General features: G+C 43.5%; 1 protein-coding gene across 2 annotated transcripts; it reads right to left on the bottom strand.

Moving 5' to 3' along the window:
- Nucleotides 1–1,381: 1,381 nt before the first annotated feature.
- LOC307006361 (uncharacterized protein) lies at nucleotides 1,382–14,316 on the bottom strand. Of its 2 annotated transcripts, XM_079627253.1 has the most exons (7): nucleotides 13,675–13,762; nucleotides 12,987–13,286; nucleotides 12,560–12,889; nucleotides 11,256–11,345; nucleotides 11,130–11,177; nucleotides 1,934–2,014; nucleotides 1,382–1,826 (listed from the first exon to the last, which is right to left on the bottom strand). In XM_079627253.1, exons 1-7 carry the CDS (start codon nucleotides 13,733–13,735, stop codon nucleotides 1,771–1,773), a joined length of 966 nt encoding a protein of 321 aa, XP_079483379.1. In that variant the 5' UTR covers nucleotides 13,736–13,762; the 3' UTR covers nucleotides 1,382–1,770. The 2 variants fall into 2 exon arrangements, with proteins under 2 accessions (XP_079483379.1, XP_079483378.1); XM_079627252.1 differs by having other exon boundaries at nucleotides 12,987–14,316.
- Between the last annotated feature and the right edge of the window lie 11,383 nt (nucleotides 14,317–25,699).

Genomic DNA, 25,699 nt, shown 5'->3' with positions numbered 1-25,699 from the left:
AGACGTCACTCCTCTCCTCATAATCGATAGGCTTGCACAACACATCCAGCCTGGCCCACTAGCATGCATGCCTGGCAAGGATTAAATCAAATCTGGCCATGGCAAGGGTCATCACATCCAACAACTCCTGGAGAGAGGGAGGAGACAGGCTTAAAACATCCGTCTCAACTCTCCTCAGAGATAGGCCGGGCCAACAACATGCTCTCTGCCGGATCGGACGGGCCTGCCGATGCTTCTGGTTTGGCCATGAGAGAGAGTGGCTGAGTTTTGAGAAAGATCCGTCTCAGGCTCCTCCGCCAGCTCCTCCTGCCAGCCCCATAAACAAAGCAGTGGGACTGGACCACTATGTATAAATGCTTTGCTCCCATCCCTCTAGAAGAGAGCCAGGCGGGAGCGGAGCGTCTTCACTGTGAACCGATGGCATTGAGTACAGTCAGACCCTCGAGAGTTAACCGAGCGTGCTTTGCTCCAAAACACATCACACATCATCAGGTGTAGTGAAGCATTTCCATGACCTGATGCACTTTTACCCAACTAGCCCTCTGTGTGACACTCTTTCCTAAATACACAGCATGCAGGATAACGGATGAACTTCACAGACCACAGTGCTAGAACTGCAGATTTGTACAACATTAGGAGGATCAGATGCTGCTGGATCCAGACGCTGCAGCAAGAGTGTGTTTATCGAGCCGAAGAGACTCACGTCACTCCTCATAATCCTGCACTGGTTTCCAACAGCCGCTCGCATCAGATTCAAGTTTCCCAGCAGAACAACCACTGGCTCTTCTCCTCTACACCTAAACTCATTACTCCAGACCGATGTGTCTCCAGAAGCTTGTGTTCTGCAGGTGAACGTGTCTTGTGTTCATCATCTCAGAGAGACACAGAATCACTTTCACAGACCTTCTCCTGGACTGTTCCTGCTGGAGGAATGACCTCTGACCTTCACCTGGACTGTTCCTGCTGGAGGATTGACCTCTGACCTTCACCTGGACTGTTCCTGCTGGAGGATTGACCTCTGACCTTCACCTGGACTGTTCCTGCTGGAGGAATGACCTCTGACCTTCACCTGGACTCTTCCTGCTGGAGGATTGACCTCTGACCTTCACCTGGACTGTTCCTGCTGGAGGAATGACCTCTGACCTTCACCTGGACTGTTCCTGCTGGAGGATTGACCTCTGACCTTCACCTGGACTGTTCCTGCTGGAGGAATGACCTGCCGAACTCAACCTGAGCTGATGAGGCTTTAACCATCTTCAAGAATCGGCTGAAGACACATATATTTCACCAACACTTGACCCATTAATACTCACACTAACTATCCTATATTACGATACATTACGAGCTCATGAAGGGGAACAAACCTCTCAGGAAAGGAGATATATTAAACACAACTGCAGAGGTTTATTAAGAAAATGAACAAAAGCTGCTAAAACCAGGAATGAACAGACAAGATACAAGAATCCTCAAATCATCTCCATCACACAGAACAGAGAGAGGATTATACAGTCTGAGTCTGTCCATTACTGTATGTAATATTATATTTAAAGCAGTTTACATATGAAGCACAAGAGAATGACTTTCAACACTGTAGGCTAATATCTATAAAACCCATATAAATGAGAATAAATCTGGCTTTTATATGTAAAACACACATTTGAATCAGTTTAAAGAGTTTTCTGAGAAGAAGAAAGTAAAACAATGACCAATCCTCTTGAGTTTTTGCTATTGTAAATATTGTTGCAGATTGGCTGTAAACTCATCAGTATTTTATTGTAATATTGTCGGCATCTCTATTTCCTCTGGGTGCTGCGAGTCCTTCCTCCCTGCAAAATAAAAGCATTGACTGACCTCTCGTGTGTGTTTTATCATGATTGCAGATGTTCAGATCAGATGAGTGTGAATCATCAGATTGTGTGCGGCTCAAACTCACCAGCTCTTCTTGCACAGATGATCTGAAGAAGAATCACAGTAGGAGCAGCAAACACTGCCATCTCAACAATAGTCACAATCACTGCAGGAAACATGAGAGGAAGAAGAGAAACGTCTCGGTTACGGATGTAACCCTCGTTCCCTGAGTAGGGAACAGAGACGTTACGTCGAATGACGACGAAATGGGGTTCACTTAGAAGCCTATCCTCTTCGAACAGTAATAAAACGAGCCAATGCAAGCAAATGCCATGGGTCTGCTGAATTTGCATAGCGTAACTCCGCCCCATCTCGTGGGATTAAAGGAAGTGCGCTGGCAACATGCAGATATGTTTCTTCGCTGAAGGAGCCAAGACTGAACTCAGGCTGTTCCAGCGGTACAGCGGAAGTGGCAGGAAGACGTTACGTCGAATGACGACGAATGGGGTTCCCAGTCCAATCACGCCACCTCGGCTGTCTTCCAGTGCCCTGCGTAAGTCTGAGCTCCCTGTCGTGAGACTAGCACGGACGAAGGACTCCTACTTAACACAAGAATACCAAGGTACACTGGGAAGCATATCTCAGTGGAAATATGCAATCAGTGCCCGCCCGAAGGGGGGACTTAAGAATACACATATGTGACCCGCCACGGAAAGTAAGGACACAAGTCGGCAGCGCAACTTTTGAGCAAAATGAGAAAGAAGCGTTTTTTTTCAAAACTGGTGATTTTCGCTTTTTTGCAGAATCTGTTAGTTGAGATCACGAAGAAGCCTCTCCATGTTTTAGATATCAATATTGGTATATTTAAAATCGTACATTTTTAGGTTGAAATCGGCTTGTTTTGTGAGATTCTAGCTCGCAGTAGGGGCGTGTCATTGTCTGTGTGTATTTCCATACTGGATAAGCTGGCTTTTGTTTCTTTTGTTATTGCCCCCGCCCTCCAAGGGAACAGCGTGGTAGGACTGGGCGATATAATATTGATATAAAAAATATATTGATATATTTTTTAAATGGGATATGGAATTAGACCATATCGCATCGATATAGTTCAAAGTTGCACTGTGATTCTTGCTGCAAGCAAGCTGCCACGTGCTTTTGTAGCAGTCTGCGTCTCAACAGCCCAGTGTACAACGCGACAAATACTCACATTAAATGTTTACGCAGAGGAACAGGACACTGCAGTTCTCAAAAGTTCATTATTTGCATGTGCTTTAAAGCCTTGCCGGTTAAACATGTCATTCGCTGCTGAAGCGCTATTCTAATGCGCTTTTCTGCGCGCAAACAGCCGACGCGTGCATGCACTAAAAGCCTGTCTAACAGCGCCTGGATACTGGACTAAGTTATCTTTCGAGTCTTTTTGAGCTAATACTGTCAAATACACTCAAGGTTTACATAAAGAAAGTTGGTTATGTCTAAATTGAGAGAAATCTGCGTGTCATATTATGCGTACATATTAGACGCGTTGCTTTCAGGTCTTAAAGAGACAGTAGCCCTAATAGTAAACATGCAGCCGCTTGTCCTTAAAGGGATTGTTCACCCAAAAATAAACATTTTGTCATTCTTTACTCACTCTAATGTTGTTCCAAACCTGTATTTATTTATTTATTGTGCTGAACACAAAAGAAGATATTTGGAAGAATGTGGGTAACCAGACAGTTGCTGGTCCCCATTGACTTCCATAGGAAATAAATATAGAAGTCACTGGGGAACATCAACTGTTTGGTTACCCACATTCTTCCAAATAACTTCAACAGAATAAAGAAACATATTCAGGTTTAAAACAACTTGAGAGAGTAAATGATGACAATTAACTAAACATTTGGGGAGAACTATCCATTTAATGTTAATAAAACAACATGTGCTTTACAGCTTTACAGGGGGAGCTTTACAGGGGGTATGGCTTATCTAAATGAGATGTAAATGAGCCCTATTGTCACTCCCAGCAGCAGAGAGGTGAGAACTGCTCAATCTTTAGAGGCAGATTTCTCCACTTTGAATTTTTTTGAGTGCCTACCTTCAAATGGCCACAACTTCTCCAAATATTATCAGATTACCATGTGTTACACATCGTTGGAAAGCTTGGAGACTACACTTTCAGAATCTGTGAATAGCTCAAAATGCTCCAGAACCGACTTGTGTCCCTACTTTCCGTAACCGGTCACATATGACCCGGAGGGGGGTACATACGGAAAAACACTGGGGTGTCCAGCCCGTAGGGTGGAATATGTCAACCCCAGGGGAGGCAGACTGGCTTGCCAAGGGAAAGACACATGCTCAGAGAGGCTTACAGTGGAAATACACACGTGGGGGTCGCCCAGAGGGGGAACCATGCACATGGCGGCACCTAGCCAACGCGAAAGCTGCCAGAGGCATAACTCTGGCATTGACGTCATCAGCGCTGGAGGAACTCAGGGCTTATCAGGCTCACCTGAGGAGAATATCACACATATCCAGTCTAAGGAGTGGAATGGCGAGCAAGCGAAGACACCTGAGCGAGTTCTAGTACCGGCTGGTTGAAGCGAGTACACGAGAGGACACTGGCTCCACTCGGAGATTGTAGAATCTGGCGAATGTGTTGGGTGTCGCCCAGCCTGCAGCTCTGCAGATGTCTGTTTGCGAGGCGCCATGCGCTAGAGCCCAAGAGGAGGCCGCACTCCGGGTGGAGGGGGCCGTCACACCAAGGGGGCACGGTCGACCTTGCTGCTGGTAAGCCAAAGCAATGGCATCCACTATCCAGTGAGACAACCTTTGCTTGGAGAGAGCCTTTCCCTTCAGCTTCCCACCATAACAGACAAGAACAACTACAGCGCTTTACAACTATAGGACAGGAAGAGCTAAATAAACTTATCACTGCATCTAAACCAACAACATGTTTATTAGATCCAATACCCACTAAACTACTGAAAGAAGTGTTACCTGTAGTGGAAGAGCCTCTTCTCAATATTATTAACTCGTCTCTATCTTTAGGACATGTTCCAAAAACATTCAAGCTGGCAGTTATAAAACCTCTTATTAAGAAACCACAATTAGAACCAAATAACCTAGCAAATTACAGACCCATTTCAAATCTTCCATTTATGTCTAAAATACTAGAAAAAGTTGTGTCCGCTCAATTGTGCTCTTTCTTGCAAGAAAACGATATCTATGAAAAGTTTCAGTCAGGATTCAGGCCACATCATAGCACAGAAACTGCGTTGGTTAAAATTACAAATGATTTACTTTTAGCTTCTGACCAAGGCTGTATCTCAATACTAGTTTTACTCGATCTTAGTGCTGCGTTTGACACTATAGATCATAAAATACTCTTAGATCGACTTCAAAATTACACTGGTGTTCAGGGACAGGCATTAAGCTGGTTTAGATCGTACCTATCAGACCGTTACCATTTTGTCCATTTAAATGGGGAAAAATCAAAGATAACATCAGTAAATTATGGAGTGCCACAGGGATCTGTATTAGGCCCCCTGCTATTCTCAATTTATATGCTGCCACTTGGTAATATTATAAGAAAACATGGAATAAGTTTCCACTGTTATGCTGATGACACTCAATTATATATTTCATCTAGACCAGATGATAACACTAAATTATCTAAAATGACAGAGTGTGTTAAAGATATAAAATATTGGATGACGTGTAATTTTCTTCTATTAAATTCAGATAAAACGGAGGTATTACTGATTGGTCCAAAAAACTGCCCACAAAACCTCTTACAATACAACCTTAATCTAGATGGACGTCCTGTTACTTTATCCTCTACAGTAAAAGACCTGGGTGTTATACTAGACCGCAACTTGTCTTTTGAAAATCATATTTCAAATGTCACAAGAACAGCCTTTTTCCACCTTAGAAACATTGCTAAGCTACGTAATATGCTATCAGTTTCTGATGCAGAAAAGTTAGTTCATGCATTCATGACCTCGAGACTAGATTACTGTAATGCTCTATTAGCTGGTTGTCCTGCATCCTCAGTAAACAAGCTACAGTTAGTCCAAAATGCAGCTGCTAGAGTTCTTACTAGGTCAAGAAAATATGATCATATAACACCAATTTTATCATCTCTACACTGGTTACCTATTAAGTTCCGTATCAATTACAAAGTATTGTTACTGACCTATAAAGCCCTAAATGGTTTAGCTCCTGTATATTTAAGAGATCTTCTATCGCCATATATTCCATCGCGCTCTTTAAGATCGCTAAATTCGAGGCTTCTGGTCGTACCTAGGATATCTAAGTCCACTAAAGGAGGGAGGGCGTTTTCACATCTAGCTCCTAAACTCTGGAATAGCCTTCCTGATACTGTCCGAGGCTCAGACTCGCTCTCCCAGTTTAAAACTAGATTAAAGACGCATCTCTTTAGCCAAGCATTCACATGATGCATCTCATACCTTTTATACTACAGTTAAATCAGATCAAATGCATTCGTATTAAGAACAGCAGCTACGCTAATTATTTCCCATCTGCCTTTTTTTGTTGTTATCTCGGGACGCCTGTCCCGAGATAACTCAAATAGAGTTTGTCAGCTCCAGTTAGTATCCAGCCTCTCATGGAGACTTCAGATGCCCCAACGCCTGTGATGAGACGACTCGACGCCTGTGAAGAGACGACCCAACGCCGGCGATATGTTATGCCCTAAATTTCATGATTAACTAACTGTATTTTTGTATGTATATTTTTGAAATGCATTTTCTGTAAAGCTGCTTTGAAACAATGTGTATTGTGAAAAGCGCTATACAAATAAACTTGAATTGAATTGAATTGAATTGAACAGACAAAGAACTGGTCTGAGGTCCTGAAACATTGCGTTCTGTCTATGTAAGCACGGAGGGCGCGTACTGGACAGAGCAATGCCAAGACTGGGTCTGCCTCCTCCAGGGGCAGCGCTTGCAGGTTCACCACCTGGTCCCGGAAGGGAGTGGTGGGAACCTTGGGCACATATCCAGGCCAGTGGTCTCAGAATCACGTTAGAAAAGGCTGGCCCGAATTCCAGGCACGCTTCGTCTACTGAAAATGCATGCAAGTCCCCTACCCTCTTGATGGAGGCCAACGCAACCAGGAGAGCTTTCTTAATAGACAGGACCTTAAGCTCCACTGATTGCAGAGGCTCAAAGGGAGCACTCTGCAGGGCAGTTAGAACCACTGAGAGGTCCCAAGAGGGAACGAGAGGAGGGCGAGGAGGATTTAGTCTCCTCACTCCTCTCAGGAACCTGATGACCAGGTCATGCTTTCCCACGGACTTACCTTCAACTGCGTCGTGATGTGCGGCGATAGCGGCAACATATACTTTCAGGGTGGAGGGAGACAGCCTTAGCTCCAACCCATCCTGCAGGAAGGAAAGCACGACACTGATCGGGCATGTTCTGGGGTCTTCTGAGTGAGAACGAAGAGGTTCCACTTCAACGCGTAGGCATGTCTTGTGGACGATGCTCTAGCATTGGAACGTGGAGGTTCCAAAGATCGGGCCGAGGGTGCCAAAGGGTGCCCCGTCCCTGAGAAAGGAGGTCCTTCCTCAGAGGAATTGGCCAGGGAGGTGCTGTCACGAGGAGTACAAGTTTGGAGAACAAGGTCCGGGTGGGCCAGTGCGGCGCAACCAATATGACTTGCTCCTTGTTCTCCCTGATCTTGCACAGGGTCTGTGCAAGAAGGCTCTCTGGGGAAACGCATACTTGCGGAGGCCCCGCGGCCAGCTGTGCGCCAGTGCGTCCGTGCCGAGCGTGCCCTCGGTCAGGGAGTAAAACTGGGCGCAGTGGGACGAGTCATGGGAGGCAAACATGTCTACCTGTGCGTCTACCCTCAGATGCTTCTGACTCCATAGGAGGAGGTGGCGGGCAAGTTACGACATACGGTGGGAGCGCAGACCACCTTGTCGGTTGATGTACGCTACTGTTGCGGTATTGTCTGACTAGTACGTGCTGGTTCTTGAGCAGCGCATGGAAGCGGTGCAGAGCGAGACGTACTGCCAGCAACTCGAGGCAATCCGAGCGGCGTTACCGCGGCTGCAGATGCCATATGCCCCAGGAGCCTCTGAAAAAGTTTCAGTGGAACCGCACTCTTGATCGTAAGCTGCGCGCACATGGCGACCGAATCGATTTCCATACCGAGAAAAGAGATCCTCTGAACGGGGCAAAGTTTGCTCTTCTCCCAGTTGACCCGAAGGCCCAGACGGGCTAGGTGCCGGAGCACTAGGTCCCTGTGTTCGCAAACCTGGTCCCGAGAGTGCGCTAGGATTAGCCAGTCGTCAAGATAATTCAGGATGCGAACACTTCAGGTTGCGAACCCCGTGTTGCCGTAGCGGCACAAGGGCTGCCTCGACGACCTTCGTGAAGACGCGAGGAGACAGGGCCAGCCCAAATGGGAGAACCGTGTACTGGTATGCCCGCCCTCGAAAGCAAACCACAAGAACGGTCTGTGTCGAGGAAGAATGGAGACATGAAAGTAGGCGTCCTTCAGGTCAATCGCTGCAAATCCTGTGGCTGCACACATTCGAAAATGCGTTTGGCTGTGAACATCTTGAACGGAAGCCTGTGAAGGGAACGGTTCAAGGCGCGCTGGTCCAGGATTGGTTGTAACCAACCGGTTTTCTTGGGGACAATGAAGCATTTCGATCGCACCTTTCGCCAGCAGGGTGGCGACCTCAGCTCTCATGACAGGGGCATTGCCACCGAGCATAGTGAAGCTTCATAGTGACTTCCCTGAAGCAGGGAGGAGACCGTGCGAACTGAATCGCATAGCCGAGCCTAATGGTTCACGCAAGCCAGCGGGACAGGTTGGGAAGCTCTAACCAGGCTCCCAAGGACTGTCCCAGCGGGGTCATGTGAACGACAGATGTCCCCCCGGGGGTGCAGCGAAGCGGAATGATCGGCCCAGACAGGGGAGGCATAGCGTCCCGGTGCGGGGGCACGGCCATTTGCCGCGTCCTGCCAGAGGAGGCCAGGGAAGGACAGCGTTCCACGGGGGTGTGCTCTGGCAGGGGTCTGGCGACAGAGGGGGATGAGAGTGGCGAGGCCCGTGGGTGGCGCGCACTGTCATCCCCTTCTGGGGGCTCAGAGATGGGGATATCAGTTCTTTCTTTGACCATATTAGGGCAGCGGGGATTCTAACAACAAAATATTCTCCCCCTGCCCTCCACCGGGGAAAGGAGTGGTCCTGCTACCATCTCCTGAAAAGAACTGGTCGCCATCTTTGAGCAGCCCGACTCAGGAGCGGCGCTTGGCCTGGCGTTTAGCGGATCGCGGGGCTGGAGAGGGCTGGGGCGCCTACCTGTGACTTCCTCCACGATGCGGCCCAGGTGAAGGCTGCTGCTGGGGCCGTGCAGGAGGGGCGGGAGCCGCGGGAGGGCGCCCTCGGCGGCGAGCAGGCTGAGGCGTCTGTGCCGAGCAGCGGGCCGTCGGAGCAGAATGTGTTTTATGGCCTCAGTCTGCTTCTGGGCGGTTGAGAACTGTTGGGCGAAGTCCTCAACCGCTCCGCCGAAGAGCCCAGCCTGTGATATGGGGGCGTCGAGCAAATGAGTTCGCTCGGCGTCTCTCATATCAGCAAGGTTGAGCCATAGATGTCGCTCCTGGACCACCTTAGAGGACATCACCTGGCCCAGGGAGCGTGCGGTCACTTTTGTCGCCCGGTGAGCGAGGTCAGTGGCGGCACGCAGCTCATCGAAGAGCTCTGGGTCAGTCCTCCCCTCGTGCATGTCCTTGAGCATCTGGGCCTGGTAGACCTGCTCTACCATGGCCATGCATGGCCATGGCATGCAAAGAGGCGGCTGCCTGCCCCGCAGCTCTATAGGTCTTCGACACCAGGGTCGACGAAAACCTACAGGCCTTGGAGGGGTGCTTAGCGTCACCACAGGAGAAAGCACTCTGAGGACACAATTGCATCGCAACAGAGCGTTCCACCATAGGTACCCCAGTGTACCCGTGGACAGCCGCCTGATCGAGAGGAGGAAAGGCGGAGGAGGTCGTGAGCGATCACGGGAAGACAAGGGTGCCTTCCAGGACCTCGTGACCTCCTCATGCACATCCGGGAAGACAGGTTTTGGGGCCGACGTGAATCAGCGGCCGTCCCCAAAAACTGATCGTCCAGCCGCGAGCGCTCGGGACAGGGCGGAGGGTTGCACTCTAGCCCGATGCTCGCGGCCGCCTGGGCAAGCATGGTCGTCATCTCGGGATCAGACTCGGGCAATGCTGACGCGCCGGAGGCGGCAGCACAGCCGAATCCTCATCTCCCGAGGACTCATGCCCACCTTGTGATGCTGCGATAGACATGGAGTCATCCTCAGGAGCGCCAAATGACACACGAGGCCGGTCCGCGACCGGTGGCCGGGACTGGTCAGGTGCATCATCCGGTTGGCTCACGGTTGGTTGTAACACTTGAGAGGGGGATGTGGCCCGAGGACGAATCGTCGGCTGTTGGTGCCACACCGTTACCCTCAGGTCACCCTGGCCACCAGCCGAAGTACCAGCTCTATCACTAGAGGGGGTAGATCGGGGTGTGGATGAGGGGACTCACACTCTTTCGAGAACACTGAGTCTCGACCGTAGTGTTACGATCGCCATGTTTCCGCAATGAAAACATGAGTCATCCACAAGCGCTGCCTTGGCGTGCTCTAAGCCCAAACACGCAAAGCAGCGATTGTACTTATCTAAGTCTGACAACAGTCTACCGAAACCAGAAGGGCACGGGCGATGCATCTTTTAAAAGACGTGCCACACGCTGCTCTTTTAGAGAGAAGGAAATCCCCACAGATGCTGAAGCGACCAGGGAGAGAACACACACACACTGGCAGATCACTGCTCAGATCGCAGGGAATGTGCACTCGCTGGAATTCGCCGTCACACCAATACCTGGAGGGAAGCTCGTCTCGAAGAGGATGTAGAGATTAACTCAGGATGGCTTGTGGAATGAAGAATAACCTTGGCTCTGAAAGCGAAAACATATCTGCATGTTGCCGGCGCACTTCCTTTATACCCACGAGGTGGGGCGGAGTTACGCTATGCAAATTCAGCAGACCCATGGCATTTGCTTGCCATTGGCTCATTTTATTACTGTTCGAAGAGGATAGGCTTCTAAGCGAACCCCATTCGTCGTCATTCGACGTGACAACGAAAGGGAACTGTACATGACTGAAGTCAAGGGTCTTCAACTATCAACAGTTATTGATGAAGCATTTACAGACTGACTGATAGTTTAATGTTATAAAGCTGTCAGTATAAATGAACGTGTCGTACCTCTGTATAATGATCCAGCAGTCACACTGACTTCAGTTTCTCCTGGATCTGTGGATCACGTCTGTTAGTTCAGTTCAACACATAATGCCACATATACACAACATCATCATCACATAATACTTGAACCTTGTGTAGGAGCTGCTGCTGTAGTTCGGCTTGAGTTCTTCTCAGAGTTTGAGCTTCTGACTGGAGTCGGTGTTGGTGAAGCGACTGGAGCTGCAGAAGATGAATGTGCAGACGCAGCATCTCCAGATTAAAGATCATTACGAGAATAAAGTCGAAACATTACGAGAATAAAGTCGAAACATTACGAGAATAAAGTCGAAACATTACGAGAATAAAGTCGAAACATTACGAGAATAAAGTCGAAACATTACGAGATTAAAGTCGAAACATTACGAGATTAAAGTCGAAACATTACGAGAATAAAGTCGAAACATTACGAGATTAAAGTCGAAACATTACGAGAATAAAGTCGAAACATTACGAGATTAAAGTCGAAACATTACGAGAATAAAGTCGAAACATTACGAGATTAAAGTCGAAACATTACGAGATTAAAGTCGAAACATTACGAGATTAAAGTCGAAACATTACGAGATTAAAGTCGAAACATTACGAGATTAAAGTCGAAACATTACGAGAATAAAGTCGAAACATTACGAGAATAAAGTCGAAACATTACGAGAATAAAGTCGAAACATTACGAGATTAAAGTCGAAACATTACGAGATTAAAGTCGAAACATTACGAGAATAAAGTCGAAACATTACGAGAATAAAGTCGAAACATTACGAGAATAAAGTCGAAACATTACGAGATTAAAGTCGAAACATTACGAGATTAAAGTCGAAACATTACGAGAATAAAGTCGAAACATTACGAGAATAAAGTCGAAACATTACGAGAATAAAGTCGAAACATTACGAGATTAAAGTCGAAACATTACGAGAATAAAGTCGAAACATTACGAGAATAAAGTCGAAACATTACAAGATTAAAGTCGAAACATTACGTTATTAAAGTCGAAACGTTACGAGATTAAAGTCGTTGCGGTTTAGGGTAATAGGACATTAACATCATATTGATCATGCAGTTTGTGTTCCATCATCACAGTTTACAGTGGCAGTAGTTGAGAAGAGAGATGTTACTGTATCATTTATTCCTGGTTTATATGAGAGAGAAACACAGTTGAGCTTCTGCAAATAAACCTTCAGCTTGAATGAATGACATAAGCCTTATAATTCATAAACCGGGTCCTGCATGGGTCATATTACTTCTGGTTTATGCAATATAGGATAAGGATTGTTATGCAGTTTATGACTTTGAACACTAATATTGTACAGTCCCAAACCGTATGAAGGCATCAGAAAGAGTCGAGCCAGTCTGTGGAAGTTTCCAGTAATCTGTCAGAAAAGAGTGTTTCTCACCTGAATACTTGACAGTGTATCTGACTGAGGTCTGGAGTTGATCTCTGCGAGTAAGCTCACATCTCCACTCTCTGTTGTCATCTTCATTCAGGAGTGTTGTAGTCAGAGTGATGATACAGCGATATGATGATGATGATATCTGATATCTGGAGTCTGTCTTCAGATCAACACCAGTCTGACTCACCCACAACAGCTCAAGTCCCCCAGAACTGAACCAATCATCACAGGGGAATCCAGTATATGAATACAACTGACAGGAGAGAGTCAGAGAGCGGCCTGGACTGATCTCAGTCTGTGAGAATGATGATGATGATGATGATGAAGATGAAACTGAACACAAGACACAAATCACAGACTCTTCAATCATCATCTGAGTTTAAAGAGAGAATCTGCCATTTTTAAATTGACCACATAATTATAAACTAACCATGAAGAACATGCAGAACAACACGTGCATCTTGATGTTCTCCATTCACAGAGTTTCTGCATCTGTATAATCCATAATCTTCTCCTGTGACGTTCTTGATGTTCAGAGAGCAGTCAGACTCCAGACTCAGTCTCTCATGTCTCTCTGTGTCTTTATTCTTCATTCCTCCAGTAATCAGTTTAACTTCTGAATCTCTGTTATAGTAGAGCCATGTAGTTGATCTGCAGTCAGGAAGAGTTTTATTACAGGACAGACGGACACTTTCACCAGAACTGATGAACACATGGACTCCACTGGTTCCTGAAACACAGTATATCTCAGTGATCATTATGATATATATTAATAAATGAGAACATAAAACACACCAGCATAAAAAGCAGAAGTTTTCACTCATAGTATTTTCCTCACTTAAAGCAAACAACACACTCTCCAGAATAAACTATTAGTCTTTATCAGAGAGCTGTTCAAATCACTGACACACTCTTAATATGAAGATAATCTTCATCATCAGATGTTTGAGTGACACTATGTCCAGTATCAGGAATAATACAGTATGATCTGTGTGTATCAATACACAACTCTGAGATCACAACGTGAATGTGTGCAAGAATAAAGTGAGCATGTTCAAATGAACTCTTTCCAGACTAATTCCACTAGATGTGTTTAGAGAAAATCCAGATGTCTTTACCTGTGAGAAGTGAAGAGAGAAGGATCAGTCCCAGCAGACACAGATCACACTTATCAGCCATCTTCTGTTTCTGTCAGTCTTCCTCTTCATTATATATAGTTACAGCTCCTCCTTTAAACATCATCAGCTCCTCCTTTAAACATCATCAGCTCCTCCTTTAAACATCATCAGCTCCTCCTTTATACATCATCAGCTCCTCCTTTAAACATCATCAGCTCCTCCTTTAAACATCATCAGCTCCTCCTTTAAACATCATCAGCTCCTCCTTTAAACATCATCAGCTCCTCCTGTGGTTATTCACTTCCTCTGATCCACTGAGTGTTTAGACCCGCTGCTATATAGTGACACTATACAGTGCAACTTTGTCCTCTCTGTAGATCGGCTCATATAGACTCTGAACTGTGGACTTTAACACTGAGGATTTTGCTCTGTGGTCTTGAATGCTCTTGACTCTGAGTGACTCAACTTTCCTCTACAAAACCCCCATGTAATGTGTTGAGTGCTGGATGTAAACCCGGGCTAGTGACTGGTTCATGGAATCTGGATTCAATTATCAGATTACAGATATATATATTAGTTACATTACATTTTAATATACTTGTAGTCAGACTACAGTTACTTTGTGTCACAGACATCACTGGTGACAATGTCACCGGCCGGGGTGGGGATAGATCCCAGTAGCCCACCACCCGTACCAACTACCACTCTGAGGAGCTACGCCAAGGGAACACCACGAAGCAAGACACGAGATAAGATAAATAAGTTGACTTTATTGAATATTAAAACATACTTAAAATAGTATCCGCATGGAGAACTGACACTCTTTCTCTTCTTCAGAGCGACCAGGGAACTCAGGATGCTCAGCACCCAAGGATCTTCACACTAGGAAACTACACACACATGTAGGGGTGCTTCTCAATATCCCTCCTCGTCTCCTCGCTCCTCCGTCCTCCATCCTATGACCCGGAAACCGATCGAGCTCAGCCATCTTGAAGGACATCTCATTTCTCTAATTGCACCGCGAGGAGGCGAGGATCGAGGAGTGAGGAGGCTTCCAGAGGAGCTGTGAGCGAGGATACACAGGTGTATCCTATGCGGAAGTGTTTTATTGACTTAACGTGACGCACGTGTAAATTCTCCACCCCCTTCACATCGGTCACAATAATTTTATAGTTATATAATTTTATTGCAGTTTATATAAACCGCACATCTCACATATTCCAACAGGGTATCTTGCTTTATTATTATTTATTATGAATTTCTAAAATAACCAAACTTCAACAACACAAGGGCAGATCCTTTGAGCAATGTTGATGAAGCTGTGAAGTGACGCTCCAGTGATCAAGTATTCCAATGTATAAAAAAGCTTTCATTCGATTCCTCCGTCCTCATTTCCTTTCCTTGCAGCATCCTCCAGGGGGTGGAGCTGAGACACGAGGAAAGGAAGCGAGGAAAGGAAACGAGGATGCACAAATAAGAATTGAGAAGCACCTTAGATGTAACTCAGAACTAGGCATTTATTATTGAACACCAACCGCATGTGCTGCTCACAAGCTCATGCATGTATAACTCTCACTCACTCCGGGTAACCACACCATAATGAAAGACAAGGTGGCCCTCTAGTGGAGTGAATATGTAATTGCACCATAAATGTATAACACTACACCACACCCTCCATTTAGCCTGGGTCACTCTCAGCAGCTCGTATTCAGACGGGAGGGGGGGTGTGACGTTATTCTGACTGCATGAAACGTATAAATGAACGTGCCTTCAAATCACCAACTTCAAACACACAAGAGAGAGAAACAGAAAACGGGTACGAGCCCTCCAGTATATCACAATGCCTCCATGACCACAGACGCAGCGCTTCTGTGTCAATTAGGAATCATGTACTTAACTTCTTTCCAGAGAATGGTCTTCACGCTCACAATGACAATCTTCTTCCCAGCCAGCTCTGATATTCTCACTCGCTCGCTCTCTTCTGCCTTGTCCTTCGCGTCCTACTTCTACCCCGAACTGCTCTCTAGATTCTCAAATCTCTGCTTTTATGTCCCCTCTGGAATTGCGCGTCCTAATCGCCACCATAATCAACTCCGATTTGATGCAGCTGCCGCTAATTTCCCCGTTTACCTTTCTGGTCGGCCATGACAGCGAACCGGAACCGGCTGGGAATCACGTTCTGATTTTTAGTTCCGCCTTCGTCAACCGGTGACAACAATAAACATAAAGCCTAATGTTGCAGTGCATGATGGGAACCACCAATCAAAACTCATCCGTGTCTCCCAGCATGCATTGCGACATGAATAAATTAAGCAGATGCAACATCTCAGTATTTTCATTTTTAGCTGTAGTTCTTGTGATTTATTTAGTAGCTTGTTTTGTGACGGTCCAAGATGATCTGTTTATCTGGATATTTTGTTGATTGTCACTCTTGTTGAGACTCGTACACTGATTCTTTTGTGTGTCTGTGTGTGTGTGTTGTGTGTGTGTCGAAGGTTTTTTGTTTTATAAACAATTTGCTTATGAATAGCAAATGAAATAATGAATTTTAATTTTCTGCAGATTGTTTTGTAAACGAGGCATAATGTAATGCAGTTTGTGAAGAAACTTTTGTTGAAACATGAAGCAGCAACTGTACCTTAAGTGAATAATTTCATAATGCTTTGTCTGTAAATTATGATTATATATGAATGTTTTCAAAACATGCAATGACATTAACCAATCATAACAGAGGCTTTTACTGTCAAGCCTTAAGAGACACGCCACTAAAACCAGTGGTTTCAGACAGGGCTCATTATTGCTAATATACCGTATAACTGTTGAGCTGAGAGAACCTGAAGGTAGTGATGGAGAGATGAAGCTTTAAAGCTTTCCAGCCTGATGTGTTTAACAGTGGAGGATTTCTCCAGGCTTCTTATGCACACAGCGACCCCTGCTGGCCAATGCTAATATCATGCAGAAGAAAATCCTCAGGAGTGTGACAGCGCCAAAATGTGTGTTAGATGGTTTAAAAAAGCTTATACATTAACATACACATAATAATAATTGAAAGAGAGGAGTGTTATGGAAATAATAATGTAATGTTTGTGCTTGCATGACAACAGACAATAGTTTAGTGGAAAATGAATGTGTCCAAATGTGAGCTGAATATCTTTGCAGCAAAAGGTGTTGCACGTCTACTCGACATCCGGCCATTTCTGAGACACAGTCCCTCTTTCACTGGGTCAAGAGAATAAGACAATACAGTGTCCTTATATGATATAGATCTGGTTTCTGAATGACACAACAGGAACACAGCACAGTGAGTGTGAGGGATGAATAAAAAGGCAGCAGAAAACTCTGAAGTGTGTGTGTGAATGGCCTTCTTGCGAGAATAAAGTCACAAGTGGGTTTGGTTTTCATTGCAGTCTCACCACTAAACAGATCATTTCCGCAACAAGCGTGACGGCACCAAAATATGTGTTACATGTTTAGAAAGGCTTGATACATTAACATATACACACACATAAACACATTTTAAATAAGTAAACGAGTTGAACAGGGGGAATGATGGAGTTGTTAAACTGTTGATGCTATTGTCCGGTGCCTAGACTGTGTTCCCACAGGAGGTCAGCTTTTCTGTTCAACATGTGACTCCGAGATCCACAGAAAACATGTTTTCCATGATAGAGAAGCTATGTTTGATGGTTTTCTCAAACCTATTCCACCAACATCCTTAGTGGTGGTTGATGAAAGTGGCCAACATCAACTCCGTGAACAAGCTCTGTTCAGATAACGTGGTAGGTGTCCTGCAATATAAGCTCTCTCTGCAGTTTCCTTCAACTGTAAATGTGTAGACATTACTGATATTACTTTCTGAAATGTGATTTACTGCAGTGTGCATGTTTCCGATTCCTCCACCAATGCTAATCTGCTCCTGCGCTCCAAACCGAGACTTCACAGTAATAAGCAAACAAATAACAAAACAGCAGTAATACGTTTTACAAAAGTAAAACATTACCGGTTCAAGAAGTCCAAAGGGTCAGTGGAATCTTTTGTGTTAGTTTGTTTTTGTTGTACAATTGAGATATATGGTGGCAGAGATGTTCAGTGGCGTTTTTGTGTAGTCCTGCAATGTCGTGTCAGATATGTCCAGTGCACCTCACCTCTCACCCGGTGCATGATGGGATAGGCTCTAGACCCCCCATGCCATGACCCTCTGAAGGAAAAGGATCGCTATTGGTTGGATGGACTGATAGTTATTTATAGAGAAACTATGCGGCACCTTATTGCTATAACATGCAACAGACATTTTGTGGCATATTTCTTCTACATGAAAATTTCGGCTCTAGTCAAGTCAAGTCACCTTTATTTATATAGCGCTTTTTACAATACAGATTGTATCAAAGCAGATTTACAGAGATAACATTAAAAAAATAATACAAAAAACAATTTCATCATCGTCCACCTTTAAGGCAGATCTATAATATTGTTGAATATTAAATGTCCCCAACTAAGCAAGCCAGAAGGCAAGGCAACAGCGGCAAGGAACCAAAACTCCATCAGGTGACAGAATGGAGAAAAAAACCTTGGGAGAACCCAGGCTCAGTCGGGGGCCAGTTCTCCTCTGGCCAATGAGTGAACAGTGTATGATTATGATTCAGGAGCATTACAGGTCAGAAGTCAGAATGGATCAGAGTATTTGTCCAGTTCCGGTTGGGTGAAGTCGGAGTGGAGAGGAGGAGAGACTGGTTGACACTTCAGGTCAGCGGCGTCGTCGTGTCCTGGCGCTGGTCCTTCATCAGATCTGGATACGGCCTGGTTCCGGTGGACAGCAGTAAACCTCGGGATAGACAGAGAGACTAATATTAGCGTAGACGCCATCCTTCTTATGATGTACCAAGTACATCAGGATTTACGGGAAGTGTTCCCGGTCCCGGCTGTTCTAAACTATGCAGCCTAACATTGAGTTATATAAGTCTATAATGTGTTATGTGTATGCTAGGCCGAAGAGATGTGTCTTTAGTCTAGATTTGAACTGACAGAGTGTGTCTGCTTCCCGGACAATGTTAGGAAGACTGTTCCAAAGTTTTGGTGCTAAGTAGGAAAAGGATCTACCGCCAGCAGTCGATTTTGATATTCTAGGTATTATTAACTGGCCGGAGTTTTGAGATCGCAGTAGACGTGAAGGACTATAATGCGTTAAGAGCTCGCTCAAGTACTGCGGAGCTAAACCATTTAGTGCTTTGTAAGTGATCAGCAATATTTTAAAATGTATACGATGTTTAATAGGCAGCCAATGCAGTGTTTACAGAACAGGGCTAATATGGTCATACTTCCTGGTTCTAGTAAGAACTCGAGCTGCTGCGTTTTGAACTAGCTGTAGTTTGTTTGTTAAGCGTGCAGGGCAACCACCCAGTAGAGCATTACAATAATCTAGCCTTGAGGTCATAAACGCATGAACTAATTGTTCTGCATTATTCATTGAGAGCATATGACGTAATTTAGATATATTTTTAAGATGGAAGAAAGCGGTTTTACAGATACTAGACACATGACTCTAGGCAGCAAGAAAACATTTTTCAGTTTGTGTTGGTCAATAAATTATATAATTGTACTTTTATTTGAAATTCATTGAAAGTAACAAAATGTGTGATTGCTTATAGGGATAGTTCACTTTGAAATAAAATTTTGGTATGTTTTATCTTACCTCAAGGGCATCCAAGATGTAGGTGTCTTTGTCTCCGCAGTAGTTTCAGTTTTGATATTTTTAGCTCAAACGGTTCTTGTCTGTCAGTCATATCATGCAGGTCTATGGTCACTGTCTCAAAGAGCATGCAGAGAAAAGTCCACATTAAACAATTCCCCATTGTAAGTGCACATTGATGGCCTTGATGGAAAACAAACAGTATTTATATCGTTTTTACCTCTTGTACACAACCACGTCCAAGTAGGTAAGACGGCTAATAGAAATGGTACTGATTTGCGCTTATCCGGGATGTTTAAACCGACGTAAAAGAAAAGAATTACGTGTGCTCGTGAAGAGCGATCAACCATAACTTCAAGAGAGAAGGCTTATAAATGGAGAATTCGTGAAAACTCACCACTCCCAGATGAGTTTGCGCGAGCATACGTAATTGTTTTCTTTTACGTGGACATCACTTGTTTTTATTAAGAGCTGCAATAACAGAACACATGTAAGATGAAAGCCACATCTATCCTGAAATAGCCAAATCCAACCCAAGCATGAAATAAATCTGCCTATTAATTTGATATCCTACATCATTCAATGTGTATTTGATGTGTAAAACCTGTATCTTAATACTGGGATGGGCATTTGTTCATCTTTCTGTTATATTGTAGTGTGATGTTTCAGTTGTTGTCAGATAGGTGTATTCGGCTGCATTATTATATGCATAATTAGGGATGATGAGTTAGGATATTATTATTCCCCTTATGAAGTTTTCTTGTTGGACAAGTTCTTTATGAATATTATTCTCAAGGCGCACACAATGCCTAATGAAGAACACTGTGCTAGACGTAAAGCTGAATATGTTGTGTTGAGTTTTAATAGTTGAATTAAGTAAAACAGTGACGAGTCTCCGCTTGAAGAGTCACAGTTTGAGCAAGTCCTGCTGGTCAGGAGCATGAGGAGGAGAAGATGATAAACGTAAAGGAGATTAACCAGCGTTAGCAACATCTAAACACTGGGCAAACTGGACCGTCTCCTTCGGGAGACTAAAGAGGACATCAAGATCCATAGTATTTATTATAAATGTGATTTTTATTTAATAATATGTAAAAATATGTTGATGCCACTAAGCAGGATGTTAGAGTGTCCTGTAAACATTGCTTAAAATCTAACATTTTAAATCACAATTCTTGTTAGCTGTTATTTTATGTTTGTTTTGTGTTTTTATGAAATGCTGCCTAATTATCAATGTCAATTTTCTTCACTTTTTACTTTAGATCCTTAGATAGTAGAACTTTAGATTAAAGGAATTTCTTAGGTTATTGTTATATGTTTTATGTGCTTTTGTATTTTTGTAATTCGTAATTTATTATTATTATTACTTCTAAGATGTACTCAGTTGTGTCTATTTGTGCATAAGGGAGCTTAATAAAGCTTAAGCTTCACCTTGACACACACACACACACACACACACGCGCACACACACACACTTCAGTTGTTCTGGAGATTTATCTGAATGACTCATAAACATGTGGAAAATGTGAAAATAAAACAAAGTGGTTCTGAAACCACACACATTTTACCACACAGTCTACATTTTAAGTTGTTGTTTTTAGGAAGAAAAATCTATGAGCATACCTCTTCTCACTTGCACCTCAAGACCCAAAGTATAGAATAGCTCTATGTGTTCTAATAAGATATTCACTGTCAGATGTGTGTCTGCTATATGTACTGACTGCATTTGTGCATCATAGTTATTTATTTATATTAACATAAAATGTGGACAGTCTGATTTAGCCATGGCAAACTAAGTATTGTGGTCACTACCAAAAATTTCAGAACATCGTTGCGCTATCAGAAGTCGAGATTTCAGAACATCGTTGCGCTATCAGAAGTCGAGGTTTCAGAACATCGTTGCGCTATCAGAAGTCGAGGTTTCAGAACATCGTTGCACTGTCAGAAGTCGAGATTTCAGAACATCGTTGCGCTATTGTGGCACTAGTGTTAAGTCATTGAATAGAAATGTATTCTAATTTCACATTTTCGTGTTTGGAGTAATCTATTCAGACTAAATTTCTCTGCTTGTGCCTGAAGTCTGTCTTGGACTCCTGTTTGGTTACTTTAATAAGAGATCTGCAAGAAGGGTATTTATTTATGTGTATACAGCGGCGTAACTTATCCAAAACGCTAGGGGGAGCTCTCGCTGAGATCTGCTCCAGAACGTGTAAAATAGCAGTTAATGCAGAGACGAGCAGATAGCTAACACAGAATTGAGACGCTCCACTTGTGATTGACTGTGAATGTTATATCTGTCTTGCAGGTAAGATTAATTCAGTTTATTACAGGTAAAAGGGGTTCATGAACCGTAATGTTTAGTATTTTGTTTTGTTAAGTAAGTTTTGAGCACAAAAACTGTATTGTCATTACTCGTGGGTAGAGCATAATCAGAAACAACAGTAATGAAAGCTTATACGTGAAACGCGAGTCTGTATTGTGCACAGATATGAAAATACATTATGCACAGCAATGTTTATTTAGTTAGTGTTCGATATTGATGGCTAAAGTTAGAGTTTAAGAGACGCGAGTTCAGTAACGCACGTGGAGTTCGCGGGTGTCCGCCATTTCGTGTAAATAGTATGCCGCGGTGGCAGAGTTAATAAACTCAAACGACGTGGTTTGCTCAGTAATGGTATAAAAGATTTGTGAAATGTGACATAAGGGAATATTAAAGTGTTATTTTGTTATTTAGAGTAAACAAGTCATGTTATTTAGAGTAAACAAGTCATGTTGGAAAAGAGAATGTAATCTGGAAAATGTTTAATAGACAAAGGGAATGGTATGGGTCCAAATTAAGTTTAACATGGTTTATTTTTGATTTTATGGTGCAAGATAGGTGTTCAAGTGCTTAATATGTAAACTGTATCGGCAATTGAAGGATTACTAATTAGTTTGTTGAGCCGTGGTATAGAGAATGTTATGAGTAATGAGAAAATGTAATATTGAATGAGATCTGCTCCAGAACGTGTAAAATAGCAGTTAATGCAGAGACGAGCAGATAGCTAACACAGAATTGAGACGCTCCACTTGTGATTGACTGTGAATGTTATATCTGTCTTGCAGGTTTGCATACCAACATCTTCTTTAATTAAATGTGTTGCACCGGAATCGACGCCTGCTCTTTTCTATATGTGTAACACTATCAGAAGTCGAGATTTCAGAAGTCGAGATTTCAGAAACCTCGACTTCTGATCGCGCAACGATGTTCTGAAATCTCGACTTCTGAAATCTCGACTTCTGAAACCTCGACTTCTGATCGCGCAACGATGTTCTGAAATCTCGACTTCTGAAATCTCGACTTCTGAAATCTCGACTTCTGAAATCTCGACTTCTGAAATCTCGACTTCTGAAATCTCGACTTCTGATCGCGCAACGATGTTCTGAAATCTCGACTTCTGAAATCTCGACTTCTGATAGCGCAACGATGTTCTGAAATCTCGACTTCTGAAACCTCGACTTCTGATCGCGCAACGATGTTCTGAAATCTCGACTTCTGAAATCTCGACTTCTGAAATCTCGACTTCTGAAATCTCGACTTCTCATAGCGCAACGATGTTCTGAAATCTCGACTTCTGAAACCTCGACTTCTGATCGCGCAACGATGTTCTGAAATCTTGACTTCTGATAGCGCAACGATGTTCTGAAATCTCGACTTCTGATAGCGCAACGATGTTCTGAAATCTCGACTTCTGAAACCTCGACTTCTGATAGCGCAACGATGTTCTGAAATCTCGACTTCTGAAACCTCGACTTCTGATAGCGCAACGATGTTCTGAAATCTCGACTTCTGAAATCTCGACTTCTGAAATCTCGACTTCTGAAACCTCGACTTCTGATCGCGCAACGATGTTCTGAAATCTTGACTTCTGATAGCGCAACGATGTTCTGAAATCTCGACTTCTGATAGCGCAACGATGTTCTGAAATCTCGACTTCTGAAACCTCGACTTCTGATCGCGCAACAATGTTCTGAAATCTCGACTTCTGAAACCTCGACTTCTGATAGCGCAACGATGTTCTGAAATCTCGACTTCTGAAATCTCGACTTCTGAAATCTCGACTTCTGAAATCTCGACTTCTGAAATCTCGACTTCTGAAATCTCGACTTCTGATAGCGCAACGATGTTCTGAAATCTCGACTTCTGAAATCTCGACTTCTGATAGCGCAACGATTAGGGGTGTGCAAAAAAATCGATTCACAGAAGAATCTAGATTCTCATTTGCAACGATTCAGAATCGATCTGAAATGTCCAAGAATCAATTTAATAAATAAAAAAAATCAGCTGGCTGTTCGCCTCCATTTTTGTAACTAGCCTATACGGGACGTCCCCACGCAGCCGGTTTTTGAACGTGAGCGGCAAATCACTAAAACAAAGAGGAAGCAAATATGGATGAGAGGGGAGATCTTTCATTCCTAACAAAACATTAGTTCCGAGAAAAATAATTAATTGCACAGTTTAACCATCATAGAGTGAAAGTGTATCATTTGCATGTGTTTTTAAGTCCTGTCAGTTTAACAGGGCGCGCTTGACAGGGCATAAGAACGAGCAGAGAGAGAGAGCCGGCCGTGCTCGCGCATATCAAAATCAATTAATACGATGGTGTCGGGAAAAAAAACTCTCCAGTGATGAAATGTTTTCTGTGTTGACAAATCTTGTGCGATATCCTAAACTGCCGAATCCATTGCTTGTTTTTTCTGTTTACATTTCATTGTGAATGCTGCTACGTCAGAGCGGCCAAAGCGTCAACAAGATTCTCCGTACTTTTTGACAAGCGTCCTTGACAGGGCGGCCATAGCTTTTTTGCAGCTCAAGTCGGCGCAGCTGCAGACCAACGCACACTGCAGTGCTTCACGGAACTCCCTGCCAACACAGAGAGGGCAGAACAAAAAATAAAAAACTTGGTTTATCGCTGCTTCATCGCCAGGTAGCTTAGGGGTAGGACTATTATTCATTTTGAAAGAAGCACTTTATTTGTTATTTGTTATTCTTTAAGTTACTGTGTCTGACTGAGAAATATAGATGTTTTTTTGTCTTCACCGGTTGTGTTCTACATGATATTTGTGGTAAACTGCAACTTTCCTGGGAAATGCATCTATTTTCAACCATTTTGTATTATGAAGAAGCACTTTATTTTTGTTCCAACTTATTTTATAGCTAGCTACTAATGAGTAGCAATTGAGAACCAGACAATGTTTTTTATAAAAGGCACTTCCCTGAGAATTGAACTTAATAAATGTGAAAAAGACACTTTGTCTCCGTTTGTCATTCTGTATAGCAAAGCAGATGAGAGTAGATCATGATCAGAAACCCGATTAGAAATCATTATGGATAAAATCGAATCGTTTTGAATCGAAAATCTTTTTGAATCGAAAATCGATTTTGAATCGAATCGTGGCCTCAAGAATCGGAATCGAATTGAATCGTGAGATGGTAAAAGATTCCCACCCCTAGCAACGATGTTCTGAAACCTCGACTTCTGATCGCGCAACGATGTTCTGAAATCTCGACTTCTGAAAATGAAAGTATTTTCCCTACAGCTCTGAAAACAGCTTTAGTAAAGCCTATACACAAGTCAGGAGACAAGCTCCAGGTCTCTAACTATCGACCTATAAGCGTCCTTCCCACTATCTCCAAAGTATTTGAAAAAGTAGTTGCTGCGCAGCTAGTGGAACATCTTGATTACAATGCTGCATTACATCCTCTCCAGTTTGGTTTTAGAAAACGATACTCAACGGAGACAGCATGTTGCTATTCAATAGAGGAAATAAAATCAAGTCTAGATAGTGGGGGAGTTGTAGGAGCGGTCTTTCTTGACTTGCGTAAGGCCTTTGATACAGTAAACCATGAACTACTGATAGATAAATGAACACATTTCTCTATTAGTAAAAGTACAATTAATTGGATTCAATCTTTTCTCAGTGCAAGGCAGCAGTGTGGATCGATAAATAATGTATCATCTCCCTTACGAGCATGCACTATGGGTGTGCCGCAGGGCTCTATATTAGGGCCCTTGTTGTTTTCTCTTTATATTAATGATTTTCCGTCTGTGTGTATTCATGCTAAAATGATAATGTACGCTGATGATACATGGTGTATATTCATGGTAAAACTGTTAAGGATGTTGCCCGAAAGTTAACTGAGGAAATGGAAAAGATTACCATTTGGTTGAAGAACTCTCATTTAACTTTGAATGTTGACAAAACGTTTCTATGTTTTTCACAAACCGAAAGTTCTCGCTATGTGAAACTGAACCAAAAAATCATAATCGAAGGTCAGGAAATTTCAAGGGTTGACCA

Source organism: Phoxinus phoxinus (genome assembly GCF_949152265.1).
Source record: "Phoxinus phoxinus genome assembly, chromosome: 1".
NCBI lineage: Eukaryota > Metazoa > Chordata > Actinopteri > Cypriniformes > Leuciscidae > Phoxinus > Phoxinus phoxinus.
This window is presented reverse-complemented; position numbering and strand designations above follow the sequence as displayed.